Source organism: Canis aureus, chromosome 3 (genome assembly GCF_053574225.1).
Source record: "Canis aureus isolate CA01 chromosome 3, VMU_Caureus_v.1.0, whole genome shotgun sequence".
NCBI classification, from domain to species: domain Eukaryota; kingdom Metazoa; phylum Chordata; class Mammalia; order Carnivora; family Canidae; genus Canis; species Canis aureus.
In genome coordinates, this window is record NC_135613.1 from 41,403,924 (window position 1) to 41,423,730 (window position 19,807).

At 35.6% G+C, this 19,807-nt stretch overlaps 1 protein-coding gene across 5 annotated transcripts in view; it reads right to left on the reverse strand.

Annotated features, from left to right (window-relative positions):
• Positions 1 to 19,807, reverse strand: part of DOCK7 (dedicator of cytokinesis 7) — a 219,246-nt gene that overhangs the window by 28,561 nt on the left and 170,878 nt on the right. For all 5 annotated transcript variants that reach the window (XM_077892050.1, XM_077892049.1, XM_077892048.1 and 2 more), the window contains 8 exons: positions 16,319 to 16,415; positions 13,829 to 13,925; positions 13,379 to 13,513; positions 12,337 to 12,489; positions 6,778 to 6,936; positions 5,977 to 6,077; positions 3,711 to 3,903; positions 1,769 to 1,912 (listed from right to left, as the gene is read on the reverse strand). In XM_077892050.1, the coding sequence (XP_077748176.1) occupies positions 1,769 to 1,912; positions 3,711 to 3,903; positions 5,977 to 6,077; positions 6,778 to 6,936; positions 12,337 to 12,489; positions 13,379 to 13,513; positions 13,829 to 13,925; positions 16,319 to 16,415 (1,079 nt within the window). The remainder of the gene's footprint in view (positions 1 to 1,768; positions 1,913 to 3,710; positions 3,904 to 5,976; positions 6,078 to 6,777; positions 6,937 to 12,336; positions 12,490 to 13,378; positions 13,514 to 13,828; positions 13,926 to 16,318; positions 16,416 to 19,807) is intronic.

Sequence of the window (19,807 nt, forward strand, 5' to 3'; positions counted from 1 at the left end):
AAGTGTTGCCCTGCCTATAAACAGAGTGAGGGACAACATGTGTTTTTACTTCCATTCCATTTTCTTGTCCTAACTAATGGATTGGTGGCCGTAGTGAAAGAAGAAAGAGATGCTTTCCAAGAGCCACCAAGCTCCTGTTACCTTACAAATCAACAAACATATTTTCCCAAGAATAAATATATGGTGCTTAAATTTTCTAGTAAAAGTTCACAGGAGTTTAAGCAATCTTGTAACTGTAATAGTGAAATATATACAGTAATGAAAATGCCCCAATAATTAATGTAATTCAGATTAAACAGATTAGTTGAAAAACAGGGAATTTCATAATTATATGCTATTACAAAAGAATTTCAGTAATATAGGTCACTGAGCTGTGAATTATTAAAATTACACAAACACAGAGTGTTTTTATTAAAATATTCCATTAATAGCAAAAAACATTTCCCACTTCTAGTTCAGATCACTTAAAATGAAACCCAAGGAGCAGGAATCCAGGGGGAGCAATCAGAACAGTTGAGGTACTCAGCAAATTTTAAATGATCACCTAACATTCTTAGAGTCTCAGAAAAATTGTATTTAGATAAACCGATTCTAAGTTTGAATAATGATAAAGATGATGGTAATGGAGAAAACTAATACTTACTTGGAGTCAGGTACTACGGTAAGTACTTTACATACATTAACTCATTTAATTCTAATGACATTCCTATGTAATTCCTATTATTAGATGCATTTAATGGATGAGAAAAGCAAAGCACTGATAGGTTGAGTAACTTGTGTCTAAAGTAATTTAACTACCAAGGCAGCAGAGCCAGGATATGAATTCTGGCTGTATGCTTTCTAAATAGATGCTCTTAACCAATACATTGCAGGGTAGGGTTAAGGCCAGGAGAACCACCAATTCCCTATAGCAGTATAATGGTGAAGAAGGACAGCATTGCATATTGTGTTGAGCTTCCCCCTTCCCCTAACATGAATTTCACAGTCTCCTAAACCTTGGCACTGGGACAATAAATACCCAGTAGAAATGTCAGAGAAGTACAGTTTAAAAAACTAAGCAGGGATTTGGCTAGCTATCTTTCCCTTCTCCAATAATTATCCCATCTTGGATCAACAAGACTGTTTCAATTCTTCACATAGAGATATGGAAGAACAAGACTGGGGTTGTAACATGGTACAGGAGGTCAGGCAAGGGATCTAGGATATAGTTCATAAAGCTCTGGTAAGTGAGTTCCAGGTCTCTAACCCCTCTTACTAGGGCTCACTATGCAACCAATGAGATGAGGGGCCATAATTTTCCTGAGCACCAGTGCAATGTCCAACACACTCAAAAGAAGATTCTCCCTTTCATCCAATAGACCAGCTCTACTGCTATAGCTACATTACTCAAACAGGAACTTAAATCATCCAGACGTTTTCTGTTTTGTCCTTTTTTTTAATTTTAAGGTTTTAGAAAATGTTTGGTGGTAAAAGTTTTATAAACCAAAAAAACCCCAAGTAAACCAACCAACCAACCAAACATCTGTTATAGATTAAATTATGGTTCATAAATAAGCAAATGAAAAATACCAGAGAAAATGCAGATTATTAAGACAAAAAGTAGTTAAGCAGTAATGGATCTATAGAGAAAATCTGTTCCTAGATAATTCTTAAGGTAGTTGGAGAAAATTACCATAAAGGAAAAGCAAGGTCACAGGCAGAGAGAATATATGTATCATGAATAATTCAGAGGTACGTATCTGTGGAAAGAGAATGAAGAGTCATCTACCATAGAGAAAGAAGCAGCTGCTTGTTCCAGTAATCCCACGAGTCCTGACTCAGTAAAGTACTTTCCAGAGCAGATACCTTCTTCATCTGGAGATACCACATCATCTGAGACTGCAGATTCTTCTAAAACATTAGATGAAATATTCTGGGGGAGAAAATTGAAACAGCTATTAAAATGGAATTAATTCCTTAGCATGAAAGATGTATATGAGGAACCAGCTGAAGATGAAATATTAATATCTGCTTAGGTTACAAAAGGGGGCAGGGGGTAGTCAACACAAAAATAAAAAAGACAAATCTCCAAAATCTTCCTGTATTTTGAAGATAACAATAAAGTGGTAACACTATAGTTAGGTAACTTATCCATTATAAATTGTGAGAGAGAAAATTAAGAAAAATCATGTGCTAAAGAAAACAGTGATATGAAACAGGATATCTCAGGAGACTTAAAGTCTTTATTTTTAACTTAAATGATCTCGTCAAAACTCCCCACAAGGAAAATTAAGGTATGATATAGCTTGGCTTGCCTAACATTACATTGAGTTAATGAACAACCTCAAGTATAATAAAAGCCCTCTTACCCAATGAGGTTGGGATCAGCCATTATTTCTAAAAAGGAAATAATACACACTACCTTAAACATTTTAACCTAAACATTTACACCAGATAAACATTCATCTGACTTTTTTTTTTTTTTTAGATTTTATTTATTTATTCATGAGAGACACACACAGAGAGAGGCAGAGACACAGGCAGAGGGAGAAGCAGGCTCCCTGCAGGGAGCCCGATGCAGTACTCGATCCTGGGATCTGGGATCATGACCTGAGCCGAAGGCAGATGCTCAACCGCCGAGCCACCCAGGTGTCCCCTGACATTTTTTTTTTTTAAGATTTTATTTATTTACTCAAGAGAGACAGACAGAGAGAGAGAGAGGGAGAAGCAGGCTCCATGAAGGAAGCCCGACGTGGGACTCGATCCCGGGTCTCCAGGATCACATCCTGGGCTGAAGGCAGCACTAAACTGCTGAGCCACCTGGGTTGCCCTCATTTGACATTTTTTTGAAGTAGATCTAAGGCTGTTTCTTTGTGTACACGTCTCCAGGGCAGATTTTTACCTAATCTCTCTTGACTTAATATTCATAGTGCAATCCTCACTTAAGATTTCCAGTTCTGGTTTCTTTAGAGTAAAAACTTGAATTTAAAAGGTTATCAAATTATCCTAGATTTCTAGAAGCTTCCCCCCCACCCAATTTTTTGTAGTTGGTCCAAAATCAGTTCAACAGCAATTGTTTTGGAGACTCACTTTTATCAAGTCTTTGCAAAACATTTAACTTAGGGTTCAGAGAAAAAATGACTGACTTTCTATTTATGTTCAGATTTTACCAGAGGACCTACCATTTAATAAAGTGCTGTAATTCCCCAAATCTGGCATTATCAGGTTTTGAAGAAAAGCAAAGCATAATTGACTCCTGGCAAGCAAAGAATTCGACTAGTGGGTTGGAGGGATGGAGCCCTACTAGGGAGCAAAATATCATCTCAAAGCCATGGTTTCTGCATATTTTATCAGAAAATGGAGAATGCTGGGTTATCTGATGTTTTAAGTAAAAGCCAATTAAGAATTTCTAGAGTATTCGGATTCTCGGTATTTCACGTGTATTTCAGAGATGAAGTCCACAGCAGTACAGGTGAACAGAATACACTTAGCACTGGCATTTAGAGGCACAAAAAAAAAAAAAAAAAAAAAAAAAGAGGAAAGAAAATTAACAAGAAGTACTCTTTACAAATGTATTCATGACAGTGATAGTGAAATGTTAACTTATCTTGTGAAGCATTACCTTCAGTCTTTATGCTTTCCTTACGAGATGAGGTAATCTTAACACCAATGAGAAAAGGTAAAAATAAAAAGGACGTATCTTATTTAATGTCAACCTGGCAGATTCCTACCTGAAATGTTACACATCCAACAGGAAGATATTTGCGGTCCTCCAGCATGCTCAAATATTCAGCAACGAGTGCTGCAGAGTGGACAAGGCACTGGGCAGCTTCGGCATGGTTGCTACGTTCCGAGTGTTTGCCAGCCATGTTCTGCAACCAGGTCAGTCGCAGATCTGGAGAGGTCTGGTAGCCCTTGGCAATTCTAATTGGAATAGAAATTCTTTTCAAATTAGCATTTGCTTCTCAAGCTGGAAGGGAGTTTAGATTGCTCACTTAGTATTTACCTAGAGAGGTTTCTGTTATTAAACACAACCTATTAAGACAAGTTTTGAATGGTATGAAAATCGGGATCCCTGGGTGGCGCAGCGGTTTGGCGCCTGCCTTTGGCCCAGGGCGTGATCCTGGAGACCCGGGATCGAATCCCACATCGGGCTCCCGGTGCATGGAGCCTGCTTCTCCCTCTGCCTGTGTCTCTGCCTCTCTCTCTATCATGAATAAATAAATAAAATCTTAAAAAAAAAAAAAAAAGAATGGTATGAAAATCATTTTGAATATGCTCACTTAAGGAAGTAACTGTGGACTCGTGGAATGGTTGATAGCAGTTTTTTTGGAAGGGTACTAAAAAAAAAAGACACGCCATCAGTAAGGGGAAACTGTAAGAATTTATGTGTTCAGGCAGCCCAGGTGGTTCAGCGGTTTAGCGCTGCCTTCAGCCCAGGGCCTGATCCTGGAGACCCGGGATTGAGTTCCACATTGGGCTCCCTGCATGGAGCCTGCTTCTCCACCTCTCTCTCTCTCTCTCAATCTTTCTCTGTCTCTCATGAATAAATAAAGAAAATCTTTTTTAAAAAAAGAATTTATGTGTTCATTATGGGCATATAAAGAAGTTTTATAGTCAAGAAAAAAGATTTACAAGATAGTTTCATTGCATCATATTTATTTTAAAGAAATAATTGTGTTTTTTTTTTAAGATTTTATTTATCCATTCATGAGAGACAGAAAGAGAAGCAGAGACATACGCAGAGGGGGAAGCAGACTCCCTGGGGGGAGCCCAATGGGGGACTCCCAGGACCCTGGGATCAAGACCTGAGCCAAAGGCAGTTGCTCAACCGTTGAGCCACCGAGGCATCCCAGAAATCTTTGTTTTATTTGTATCTTTAAAGAACTCCAAAATTATAAAAAGAGAGGATCATGTGGCAAAGGAAAAGTCTCAAGTTTTATTTACATCTTTTAAGATATAATAGGAATTACAAATTTCTAAAGTATGCTCTTAGAAATATTACATTATATGGCACAACCATATTGAAAATCAGGAAAATTAATGTTATGGTAAAATATTAATACACTGTATTTTCTTCCTAGAGGACTGATTTTTACATTTAAAATATGGGTCTCAGACCTCTGCATAAAGTCTGAGGCAGAGAATGCATAGGTGTTGTGTCATCACTACTTTAAAAAACTCTCTGCTTTTCAAAAGGAGCATGGAAAAGCACACATTCATTGACTTTTCAATCTACCATTAGAAAATTACTTAAGTAATTCTGGTATGTTTATTTTTTATCTACTGTTTTCTGTATGTTTTACCAATTTATTTTTTAAAGTTTTTAAATTCCAATTAGCTAACAACATACAGTCTAAGATTAGTTTCAAGTGTATAATTCAGCGACTCAACACTGCCATACGACATCCAGTACTCATCACAAGTGCACTCCTTAATCCCCATCACCTATTTCACCTATACTCCCACCCCCACCCCCCGATAACCATCAGTTTTTTTCTTCATAGTTAAGAGTCTATTTCTCGGTTTGTCTCTCCTTTTTCCCCTGTGTTCATATGTTTTGTTTCTTCAATTACCCATATGAGTGAAATCGTATGGTATTGTCTTTGTCTTACTTATGCTTATTTCACTTAGCATTATACTCTCTAGCTTCTATAGCATTACTCTCTGGTTCCCTCCATGTTGTTGCAAAAGGCAAGATTTCATTCTTTTTGATGGCTGAATGATAATTTATTAATAAACACACATACACACAACATATCTTCTTTATCCATTCATCAGTGGGTGGGCATTTGGGCTGTTTCCATAATTTGGCTATTGTAGATAATGCTGCTATAAATATAAACATCAAGGTGCATGCATCCCAAAATTGGTATTTTTGTATTCTTTCAGTAAATAACTTAGTAGTGCAATTGCTGGATCACAGGGTAGTTCTATTTTTAACTTTTACCAATTTAAATCTGTTATACAAGTATAAATGAATCAAACAAATGATACCTGTACATTAGATCAATCAACATTTCAGGATCCTCCTGGTGTTCCTTCATTTTAACAGTATCAGAAAGGATCATATGGAGATTGAAAACCAAATCTTGAACCTGAAGCAGAGAATTATATTAAAAAAACATACTTCAATTATCATTCATTCACAATCACTAAATTAGTTTAGAAGACATTTCAGATAACCATCTGAAGATTACAACACAAAATGATACTGAATATAGTTCTAAAGAATGTGAGTATGCTGGGGTATGGTTAAGTGGAGGGTAATAAACTTAATACTAATTCCTCAGCAGGCTGGTTTTTTGTTTTGTTTTATTTTTCCAGTTCTCTTTCCTGGAAATATGTATATTGAACTAGAAATAGAAATAAAATATAAGGATTTAGAGGACATAAGAAGAGAATACAAAAGGAAATTGTCTCTCATGTTTCTCCATTTCTGATTCTCCCAAAAGGTAGTTTATAAAAACTTCATTTTTTAGGGAGAATTATTGTTCCATTAGTAAGTGGGAATAATATTTCATCATAAGGCTTCCTATTTGTTTATACTGCCTGGGTCTACTATTTGTTCTACTTGTCACAAATTCACAGAATTACATACCAAAGATATTAACCTTTCCAAGAAGGAAGCATGGCTAATTGAAACAAAAAGATGCACCCCATCTATGGCATATGATACATGGACTGAAAAAAATATATAGGTTCCTCCAGTAAAAACCAAAGTTTGAATTAACAATTTGTAAAGTGCCTATTTATAATCCTATTTCAATTAATGATCTAGGAAGTCACATTTCTGACCTGATCAGGAAATGTTGTTTCCCTCAATTCCAAATCTTCTTCAGCATATGTCAATATAGTCTTTAGAGAACGTCTTAAGAATTCCTCATTAAAATTTTGAGATGTGCCCACCAAGGATGACAGTGACATGGTTACCTGCATTTTAACTCTAGCAAAGTTCTGTAACAGAGAAATTGTCAGGTCAGCATTTAATACAGAAAAACTTTAAAAAGTCTTTTTTTTTTTTTTTAAAGATTTTATTTATTTATTCATGACAGATCAGAGAGAGAGAGAGAGAGAGAGAGAAAGAGAAAGGGAGAGAGAGAGAGAGAAGAGGAGAGAGAGAGGCAGAGACACAGGCAGAGGGAGAAGCAGGCTCCATGCAGGGAGCCCAACATGGGACTTGATCCTGGGTCTCCAGGATCAAGCTCTGGGCTGAAGGCAGCACTAAACTGCTGAGCTGCCCAGGCTGCCCCAAAAGTCTACTTTTTTTTACTTGCTAAATGAAAAGGTTAGTTTAAAAAGAGAAACACCATCCCAAGCAGATATTTTTTAAAAAGTAATGAAATATGCATATAAGATCAAATTTTAAAACCTTATTATAAGACATAAAACAGAATTTTGCTAAGAAAAATATGCTACAAAAAAAAGCCATGTATTAGAATTGAATTAGAAGTTGGGCCTAGGACTTTACATTAATCTGTTTTGAGGTATATATCATTAATAATAACATCATGTTTACACATGAGGTTATAGAGCTTGACCAACATCACAGAATTCCTAAGTGGTAGATGCCATCTTTAAACTCTAGCCCATTTCATTAGGTCCATTACCATGATGAAAGTAATTTAATATACATCATGCATAAAGTATCTTAAAGCAGAATCTTTGGAGTGATGCTTAGAAGTGGTTTACATTCTTCCTTTTTCAGTATAAATTCATTTCTGTCCCACCATTTTCCACTATGAAAACACTTTTAATAGGTTAACCAGGGATAACCTAGGATATGCCAAACTCAAGATACTTTCTTTTTTTTTTTTTTTTTTTTTTTAATTTTTTTATTTATTTATGATAGTCACAGAGAGAGAGAGAGAGAGGCAGAGACACAGGCAGAGGGAGAAGCAGGCTCCATGCACCGGGATCCTGATGTGGGATTCGATCCTGGGTCTCCAGGATCGAGCCCTGGGCCAAAGGCAGGCGCCAAACCGCTGCGCCACCCAGGGATCCCTCAAGATACTTTCTGATCAATATTCTACTTAACATTTCTGTATATTTAAATGTATTGGTTACCTTTTCCCTTGAAAATTTCCTGCTTTACCCACTCTGCTACCATTTTATGATTTTCCTAAATATATCCACTTTTTTTGGTTGTCCTTGTTACATACCAGTGGTTCCCAAAAATTCTATCAAGAAACCTTTTCACTTGGCATTCTAAACAGCCTCATTCATTTCTTTTCCTTCAGTTAGTATGGATACATGTCTATGTATTCAGCTCATATTTCTCTCTAGAGCTCCAGGCCATCATATTTTACTAGATGGTTCATCTGGATTTCATGGGCACCCCAATTTTAACATTTCTAATATACCTTCTTCTCCTATTGATTTAACAAATGGCACTACTATTCCTGTAGTCACTTAAGGCAATCCCCCCCCCCCAAAAAAAAAACTAGTATTCATCCCTCCGTCACTCTCCCCTTTCCTTATCCATACCATAGATCTAGTCCACACTCTCCCCTAATCTGTTCCAGTTTGGTCCTTCTCCATTCCAAAGGCCATCACTATAGCTTACAACCTTACCAAATCTTACTTGGATTACTGTAATTACTTCTTAATTGATCTTACAGCCTTTCTGCTCATAACCCAAGTTTATTTTCCACATTGTATCAGGGAAATGTGTGTAAAATTTGCAAGTCTGAATACATCACTGCTCTCCTTAAAACATTCCAATGGCTAACCACAGCCTTGAGGATAAAATTCAAGTATTTGACTCAGTAAATATATCAAACTACATAGTGGGAATTGAAAGGACAGTACTAAAACAAGTATCTGCCCTAGGATACCTTAGTCTAGGCCTTTTCAGTTACAACTTTATCCCTTACTAGTCTCTCTTTCAGCCATAACATCCTGAAGTGCTAAAATAGTATATTTCTGTTTCCTTCTCTTGCCTTCATGCCTTTTTAATTATGGATGTGCCATTTTCTTTACCTACCAAGTGCTATCCACCTATTTATCATTCTGATTGGGCAATTCTTCATCTTTAGTTCAAATATCTTCTCTTTCTGAAAACCCATCTCTGGGAGCATAAATCATTTTTTCCTTTGTGCTTATCTCTCATTACATTAGCAACAGCAAACATTATTCAGCATTTGCTCAGTTTCAGTTACTGTTATAAGTGTTTTACTTAATATGAATTTATATAATCCTCACCACAAAAAGGTACTTCTTACTATAATTGGATGAACATTAGCTGTTCATAGATGAGCACTGTTTATTTCTTATCCTACTAGAGGTTAAGCTAAAAGGACTGTCCTTTTATCTATGTGTGTCCAATCCCTACTACAGTACCTAGAACACAATTCAATACTTTGTTCCAATATCTGTCAAAGGCATAAACTGCATAAATCACTGCCAGTTTTAAATTAACTATTGCTTATTAGAGGTAATACCTGACACTAAAAGGGCAAATTGCCTATTTTTATCCTATTATATAAAGCTTTCATAAAACAACAGAAGCTGTATCAAAGAAAACTATGTAGTTGAATTTTAGAGACTATTTCAAAAATTAAATAAGATCAATAGAATAATTGGATTCTTCAGTTCTCAATTAAGAAAAGAGGACTTGGCTTCCAGTTAAAAGGGATAGTGTAAAACAGCAATTTCCTATTTCTGGATTTTACACAAAAATGAAAGATGAATAGGAATAAAATCCACAAATTTTATTTTTAGCAAATGAGTCTGATATAATCCATATATTAGAAAAATGCAGAAAGATTGCCAAGATAAGCTAAGATAGGATGTAGTTTCAAAAGAAGGCAAAGAAAAGAAAGCAAATAGTGAGGGATACTAAGGGCACAGATTTTAGAAATAATGTGGGGAAAATACTTCTTTCAGATAGAAGACTCACTTTGAAGTGATAAAGCTATTTGTCTTAAAAACAAAACGAGCTAAAAACCTGGGAAGACTGGATAGAAATAGATTGACCAGAAATCTCAGGAAGTTAGGCAAGATGTGTTCACAATAGCAAAATCCCATGAGAAATACATTTCTGAAGGAACTTCCTACAAATACCTGGGCCAAGACAATCTATTTCTTCTACATTGAGTAATAAAAAAGTGAAAATTAGTGAAACTCACCAGATGAAAAACACTTAATATAAAAATGTTGCCATGAAACAGATGAAAATTTTAATGAAATGCTCTGCCTTAAATTAAAAAAAAAAATGTATGCACTTTAGAAAGGAAAAGGAAGAAATAAACTCAAGGAAAGAACACAAATCAGAAAGAGAAGACATAACATAGGAGTTTACATAAGAGCGTTAGCTACTTAAAACGAAATAGAAAAAAAGAAAATTGGGGAAAAAAAGGAAAGGATGTGGGACGACTGGGTAGCTCAGTGGTTGAGCATCTGCCTTCGGCTCAGGGCATGATTCTGGGGTCCCAGGATTGAATCCTGGATCAGGCTCCCCAGAGGGAGCCTACTTCTCCCTCTGCCTGTGTCTCTGCATCTCTCTCTCTCTGTGTGTGTCTCTCATGAATAAATAAATAAAATCTTAAAAAAAAAAAAAAAAAAAAGAAAACCAGAAAGGAAGGATGTCATGGAGAGCCCATAAGGTATATAGGTCAGAGAAATTCTGAGAAAAAGAGCCACAATAAATGGAAATTGAAAAGTGTTAAAAAGGAAAAGAGAAAATGACAGGCAAAAAGTAAAGTTAAACAAAACAAAAAAAGTAAAGCAAAACAGATCTAACATATGTATAACTGGTACCTAGGAGAAAACTCCCAAATTCTGAAAGAAAATATACAATTTTATATTCAAGAAAACTTTTCAAAATAAACTGAAAGTAGAAATAACGTGCCTGAGAAAATTAACAAAAATTGAGAAATACTAAGACACATTCTAGAAAAGGTATTTAATTTTAAATTAAAGAGACTTGCTTGGGCAACTGGGAGGTGAAAAGCTATTTAAAAGGGAAAAAAATATCTGGCTATCTTCAGATATCTCCTTATTTAAAGCCAGAAGAAAATGGTATTCAAATATCTTTTTTTCTTTTTTCTATTAAGTGTTCTTTATCTGGTATGTTTTACTGATTTTTCTCACTCCCCTTTTTTTCATTCAAAGTCTCAGGCAAAAAATTTCATAACTATCTTTGCCATCCTTTAAGTACAGAAGACACTGAACAATCAAGAACTTGACATATGTTATTCCCAAGAACTGTCTTGAGCAAACAACTACAGGACAATATTTTTAGCCAGTAAAAAATGACTGAAGCAAAATAAATAAACAAATAAAAGAAGTAACAAAAGAAATAATAGTTATGAATATCAATTTACCAAATAAGAGTTAGAGGAGAAATAAATGATGTGTAGGTTTTAGATCACCTCCTTCAGTCCACCAAGTGGACCAAAATAATGTAATTAATAAGGTATATTTAACTTAATACTCTGAAATAAAGAACACTCTTTCTTTTTAAGTGCTTGTGTAATACTACACATCCACAGTACAAAAAAGAAACATGGTGTCTACACTGTATAGTCACATTGAAATAATACTAAAAATTAACATCCAAACTTAAAAAAAAAAAAAAAGACCATCAATTCTTTGGATTAAAATACAAACTGAGGGCAGCCCCGGTGGCCCAGTGGTTTAGTGCCACCTTTCGCCCAGGGTGTGATTCTGGAGACCCAGGACTGAGTCCCACATCGGGTTCCCTGCAGGGAGCCTGCTTCTCTCTCTGCCTGTGTCTCTGACTCACTCTCTGTCATGAATAAATAAAAAAAATAAAATCTTAAAAAAAACCCCAACCAACCAAACAAACAAAAAAAACCCTGAAACTACAAAATATCTATAAAAGAATATCGAAAACACTATATATAAGAACCAAGGAGATACCAAAGCAGTGCTCAAAGGATGACCCTAAGCCTTAAATACTTACCTAAGTAATAATAAATGAATTACACACTTGACTCAAAGTTAGAAAAAAATACAACAGGTGAATATATTATCAAATAAAACATTTTAATGAAAACATGGAGTTCTTCAGACTGGCATGTAATCATAAAATATCAAGCCAAGATATTTAAACTTTTAATTTCTTTATTAGTATTTTCATTTTACTTAATGATGATAATTTTCCAAAAGTTCGAGATACATTTATATTCTAAGTTGTACTACTATTTATTTTTAGTAGAGAAAGCAAAATTGGAGATTTGGATTTTTATTTTTGTAAGATATCCACAGAGTAAGAAATATTAAAAGAGTCTGGACTCCAAATACATTAGAAAATTCCACGCTCCCCAAACCACATTTACTAGATATCTGCAGAAGTTACATTTCATTATGAATCCAGAAATAAACACTTACATTCCCAATCTCAAAGTTCTGTCTCATAAGTAGGTATAGGGAAGCGCTAGCATGTGACCGAATTGTACTAATACTGCTGCTACAGTGTCGGAGAAGCCGGAGGCATAAGTCTGCACACTGCTCTGTTTCTTCTTCAAACAAAAGTTCAGGGAACTGTAAAAGACAAAACAACATCAACACTGAATTTATGCAAAGTTCCAGAGATATGTTAATACAGCCTGAACTAGAGATTTGTTAGTATACCCAGTTTTAAAAAAGTTAAGCAATATTTGCTAATGCTTAGTAATGTGGACCACAGAGCCAAATAGTTTGGATTTGAATACTAATTATGTCACTTACTAGCTAGGAGTGTGATGCTGGACAAGTTTTCTCAGCTATAAAATGGGCCTAATAGTATTATCTACATGGGACTGCAGGACTCTGAGACTGGCTACTATGCACAAAACAATATGGTTACTAATATGTGATAATTCTGCAATGTTTTTATTATAAAATGGTATATAAAAGTAATTCTCATTGGTTAAACTTCCAACAGCTCTGTATTCCATATTATTAGATGGCTATGATAAAATAGATACCTTTAAGATTTAAGAGTATACCCTATTTCCCAGGGAAAATAAACATCGGAAATAAATATCTGAAGGAGTTGAACAAACAAAAGTATCTTCTTTTCCATTCATCATGGGGTAAGTTAATACCAATGGAATGAATTACTTATACCTTAAATTCTCTAACAAATCAAACTAATAAGAAACAGACAGAACAAGAGAAAGAAAACAAGGAAAGCCCCATATTTAAAATTAGTTATTGATTTCAGTCCCTTCTCCACAACAAAAGTAGTTTTTTAAACCTGAAACTGGTTAAAGGTGATCCGAATAAGAAAGAATTTACAAAGGGCAAACAGCATGAAAGAGGCAAAGGGGAATCATGGGTCATAGGTTATTATTAAAATTTTCTATTAACCAACAAGTGTGTTGAATGATCTTAGACAACATAGAGAAAAGCAAAGTCTGGCAAGATTGCATGCACAAAAATGACCTACCTTTGAAACCAGGGCTCTCTGGGTAGCAAAACAGTGCTGTAGATAAACTGCACTTTGGTTACAGGCCATGCTATGTAGTAGGACTTTCAGTACCCCACCAAGGATGCTTTCTTTGGATTCTGTTACAGAAACTGTCTGCAATTTAAAAATAGATGAATAAAATGGAGAAGTACCTGCAATTTGGTTAGTGAGACAGAATATAAGAAAATAGTTTTTAAGAAATAGGAAAAGGACAACATAAAATCTAAGACTTCAGGGAAAAGAAGCTGAGCAGGTTTTGAATAAGGGAAGAATGGGAAAAAAGAATGAATAGGATTTAAGTGAGAAAAAAGAAAGATAAAATTTTTATGAACTACCGATATTTAAATCTAATTGTACAGCTCAATTAATACTTTTTGCAAATCCCAATTTACCGAATCTATACTTTAAATTCCTTGTTTGTGTTTTTACCTGGACAACAATCTCTAATGTATCCAAAATGATTAGGTTTGCTTCAGTAGCCAGATTTCCATCAATCAGTGCTTCATGCTCAATCTCTGCTCTTGATCTAATATAAAATATTTTAAGAAAATACATTTACCTTTTAAAAGGGCCAACAGAACCACTATTCAAAAAAGACTTAAAGATACATAGGGAAAAAAAACAACTTAAAACCATTTTACAATATTTGCTTGAAAGAAAAATTATAAGAGGATATAAGGTAATATTTCATACATTAAGAAGTGTTTTCTTTTACCCTTCACTTTGTCAACTATGTCAGTACAGATTTTTTCACCCCATTACAGAGTTCCACAATACCACTGAAAGCATAAATGTTTAACTTTCAAAGATGTAGCAAACACACGAGCACGGTTTTATTCTGAATGGCATAGACACTAGGTGGTGCTATGTGGGTTTGTATTTAGGACTGCTTCATGTAAAGCAATACTCAAAATGTTTAGTGTTCATCATACCATTTCAAGGATTTTCAATTTTATTATTTAAGAAAAAAGTATTTTTTGAAAATTATTATCTAAATATTCAATATTTTTGTATCAAAGGTACAAAAAATTTTGCTACAACATTTTTTTTTTTTTTTTTTTTAATTTATGATAGTCACACAGAGAGAGAGAGAGAGAGAGAGGCAGAGACACAGGCAGAGGGAGAAGCAGGCTCCATGCACCGGGAGCCCGACGTGGGACTCGATCCCGAGTCTCCAGGATCGCGCCCTGGGCCAAAGGCAGGCACTAAACCGCTGCGCCACCCAGGGATCCCTGCTACAAAATTTTTGATACAGGGACAATTTAACTCTTCCCTGAAACTCTGGACTGAATCACTCATTAGAAATAAAGCAAGCTGATGCAATTAAGTGGTTTTTAAAGGGTAAAACTGATATTTGTTTACTGGCAATACATAGAAACTACATTGACATAGACAAACACATAAATCAAGGTAGAATTACAAGAACATATAAAATGCTAAGTTCTCAAAGTTTCTGGATGTTCCAGCCTCTGAATCTTTATTACCACCTCTTAATAGAACAGTTCATGAATTTGTATCTTCTAAATGAAATCTGAGAAAATACAACATAGAATCAAATTGGGAAATACATATATAAAGATCAAACCAGGAAAATTTTGTAAAGAAACATGACAATAACATGACGGCTTAAACAAAAAAGAATTTAAAAATAAATAGATAAACAAAAAAGAATTAAAAAAAAATCCACCAAAAAAAAAAAAAAAAAAGACTTCCTTAAAACACAGAGAAATGCAGAGAAAGTACATTATACAAATGCAAAAGAAAGTGATATTCTGGGACACCTAGGTGGCTCAGTGGTTGAGTGTCTGCCTTTGGCTCCGTGTGATCCTGAGTTCCGGGGATGGAGTCCCACATCAGGCTCCCCACAGGGAGCCTGTTTCTCCCTCTGCTTATGTCTCTGTCTGTCTCTCATGAATAAATAAATGAAATCTTGGGGGAAAATAATGAAAGTGATATACTAACAGTATAGTATCCCACTGTTTTGTGCTTTCTAAAAAACAAAACACACCTGGAAAAATAATCACAGAAATAGACAAAGAGGAGAGAAAAGTGGACATATTTAAAGCTTAACAAGTGTTAAATGTTTATATTGTATTCAATAACTCCTATGGTCTGAAGATTTGGGTCCTGCAAAATTCCTAGGTTGAAAATCTAATGCCCAAGATAATGGTATTTGAGGGTGGGGCCTGTGGAGGGTGATGGATGAAGTCATCAGGGTAGAGCCTCTTGAATGTGATTAGTGCCTTTATGAAAGAGGCCCAGGGACTTTGCTTGTCCTTCCATCATACAAGCACACAGCAAGAAGTCTGTAACCCAGGGGCACAGGGCACCTGGGTGGCTCAGTTGGTTGAGCACCTGAATCTTGATTTTGGCTCAGATCATGATCTCAGGTGCTTTGTCTATATTATATTTTAAGCTCCAAGAGGGCAAAGATTAGATTTCTAATTGTTGGTGAACTGGAAATATTTAGATCAGCGGGATCTCCAAGATACTTTTAAAAAAATTGTTGCAGAATATATTTCTAAGGTGGATATTTAGAAATAATTGTTGGAAACAAATTTCTACATGAAAAATTCTTTCCCCAAAACTTTAAAAAACTTTTTATTTATTCATTCATGAGAGACACAGAGAGAGGCAAAAATATAGGCAGATGGAGAAACAGGCTCCCTATGCAAGAACCCAATGCAGGACTCAATCCCAGGACCTCGGGATCATGACCTGATCCAAGACAGACCCTGAGCCCACCCAGGTGCCCCTTCTCCAAATCTTTTTTAATTTAAAAATTAAAAATGAAATATAACTATTTTCTTGTCTAAGATTTGAATACCTATTATAAAATAACACTAAAATTAGAGATTTTCCTCCAGCATTTGAAATCTAACAAGCCCATCAGTAACATAAAATAGAAGATTATATTACTTGTCAAGCTTCTCAGTATTTTGACGCCAGTGAGTCATATCCTTTCTCCATCTCAGATTTTCTTGACTTCCAAAGGCACTTCCAGATGGGCTTCTCTCTGTCAAATAAATTTCAAAACCATTTTTAAAATTTTATTTGATTTGGATCACCTATACGAATATTTGCAAGTATATAAGAAATACTGCACAATGTTAACTTTACAAATCCCATTTTATCCTCAGTACAAGTGGAAAAAACAATAGTAACTGTTTATTAAAACTTTTTGTTTAATAGTTATAGAAGAAATAACATTTGTTACATGTAATATTAAAAAACAAACATCCTTTTATGTAAGCAAACTTTCTAACACTGATTTTCTCAAAACCTAAACCATAGTTTAATAGGCCCTATGTGATAAGACTTTACTTTGTGTGTGTTCTCTGCATAAACACTCTCCCTATATATGCTCCTGATTTAGAACCTCTGCAATGGTTGTTGTTCCTCTTATGTAATTGTTCTCCCACAAATTTTCACTGGTCAGTCATTCATTACCTCCACAGAAAGGTCTTCCTCAACATTCCAACACTTCTTTTTATTTTTTTTTAAAAGATTTTATTTATTTATTCACGAGACAGAGAGAGAAAGAGAGAGGCAGAGAACAGGCAGAAGAAGAAGCAGACTCCATGCAGGGAGCCTGATGTGGGACTCGATCCTGGGTCTCCAGGATCAGGCCCTGGGCTGAAGGCGGTGCTAAACCGCTGAGCCACCTGGGCTGCCCGCCACTTCTTTTTAAAAAAAGATTCTTATTATTTTATTTGAGTGAGAGAAAGAAAGGGAGAGGGAGAGGGAGAGGGAGATAGGGAGAGGGAGATAGGAGTAGGGAAGAGGGAGAGGGAGATAGGAGTAGGGAAGAGGGAGAGGGAGATAGGAGTAGGGAAGAGGGAGAGGGAGATAGGAGTAGGAAGAGGAAGAGGGAGAGGGAGATAGGAGTAGGGAAGAGGGAGAGGGAGATAGGAGTAGGGGAGAGGGAGAGGGAGATGAGATAGGAGTAGGAAAGAGGGAGAGGGAGAGGGAGAGGGAGAGGGAGATAAGATAGGAGTAGGAGAGAGGGAGAGGGAGAGGGAGTGGGAGAGGGAGAGAGAGAGGGAGAGAGAGAGGGAGAGGGAGAGGGAGAGGGAGAGGGAGAGGGAGAGGGAGATAAGATAGGAGTAGGGAAGAGGGACAGAAAGAGAAGGAGAAGCAGGATCCCCACTGAACAGGGAGCCTGACTCGGGGCTCAATCCCAGGACCCCGAGATCATGACCTGCACTGAAGGCAGATGAGTAACTGAGCCACCCAGGGACCCCTCTCCAACACTTTCTATCCTCTTAATTGGCTATATTTCTCTCCCATAGCACTTATGATCACAAGAATATAAGCTACTTAAGAATGGAGATTATGCCTATTTTGTCCACCCCTTGATGTTCCGGGACTGACAATGTGTCTGGCAATACTGAAAGTTAACAAGTTTTTGTTGAATATATAAATAAAATAAGAAAGAATCCTAAAGCAAATACTTCCTTTGGTCCACAGAAAGCAGGACAAGATGGGAGCTTTCTCCCAAGGTTTCTGGGATGGAAAGCAGCCTGAATGTGGGGGGCTCCTGCAAAGGGTAGCAGCAACAGAAGTGGTTCATTCAAATCCAGTAGAAATGAAAAAGGCATTGAGAATTGTGGAGAGATATACACTTAAATGACAGAATCAGTCATGATTTCAGACTTTCAACTAGAAAATGACTGCTCCTTTTTGAAAAACCCGAGACTTTAAATTGGTTAGGAGGATGGAAAAAAAAAAAAAAGGTAAAAATTCAGAGTTCAAATAGAAATTTAAAAAGTAATGAGAAACAAATTTGCCACACCATAAAGGACACGTCTGGAATATTTCTTCTGCTTTCTCTCCCTTCCCTTATTTCTCGTTTTTCATTGTAAAATTTCTATCTTTAAAAAAATTTGCAAAAGAAAAGATATTCCTATATTTACACAGTTAACAAATCTGATATCTGAGATCTACTTACATTTTTTTAAAAGATTTTATTTATTCATGAGAGAGACACAGAGAGAGAGAGAGAGGCAGAGACACAGGCAGAGGGAGAAGCAGGCTTCATGCAAGGAGCCTGACATGGGACTTGATCCAGGGTCTCCAAGATCAAGCTCTGGGCTGGAGGTGGCGCTAAACCGCTGAGCCACCTGGGCTGCCCTCTATTTACATTTTTAACAATAATTTCTTTCCCCCAAGAAATTGTCTTTCACCTCTTAGTTAAGAATATAACTATACATATACTAGCTATACATATAACACATATATGCACATATATACACATGCATATGTGTGCGCATATAAATATATAATATGTATATATACACATTATATGTCCAAATGTAAATAAGAATCACAAAGGCTTAATTTTTCTAAGAACTTCAATTTCTAAATTAAAAAAAGATATAACTGACATATAACATTATATTAGTTTCAGGCGCACAATATGATTCAATATATGTATACATTATGAAATGCTCACTACTATAAATCTAGTTAACATCCATTACCACATATTATAATTTTTTCTTATGATGAAAACTTAAGACATACTCTCTTAGTAACTTCCAAATATACCATGCAGTATGAAATGTAGTCACCATGCTGTACATTATATCCCTAGTATACCTATGTGTTTTATAACTGGAAGTCTGTACCTCTTGACCTCCTCCATCCACTCTGCCCACCCTCACCCCCATACTAGGGCACCTATCTGTTCTCTGTATCTATAAGTTTATTAACTTATTTATTTCAGATTCGACCTACAGAACTTCAATTCTTATATTCAAAGATAGCTGTCTTAAGGCCACAGGCTTAAAAACGTAACACACTGATAACAGTTCTACTCTCTTCAACACGAAATCTTAGAAGGAGTTGTGGTATAATATAAAGAATCACCCTGAAAGTCAAAAGAGCATGGTTCTGTCACTTAGTTTATAATCTTATGCAAGTTATTTACCTCTGGTGAGTTTTCTTTTCTTTTCTTTTTTTTTTTTTTTTTGAGTTTTATTTTCTATTACTTAAAGGTGAGGATGATCATTTATTAGATTGTAGTGATAATTAAATGACCTAAATAAAAGTTAATTTTCATACTTTTTAAGAGGGTGCTTGTATGCAATAAAGGAGTTAAAAGAAAATCCATAAGTACAATGTGGACTGTATATAACCAAAAGTGAAGAAAAATGGTGCTCTTAATTACAAAGGCAAAGGTTTTGTATTATTATGAAATTCCAAACATACTGTACAGCGTATAAAAGATACTGAAGTTTACATAGATAAATGATTATTGTGTTTGTGGCCTATTGGAAAACATTAAAAAATTCATATAAATGTGCATCAAACATATATTGAACTATTAGCATGCGTCATATACACAGATGATGAAGCCAGTGAGCTCTCAACAACACTAATTATCACTTTAGAATTTACAAAATG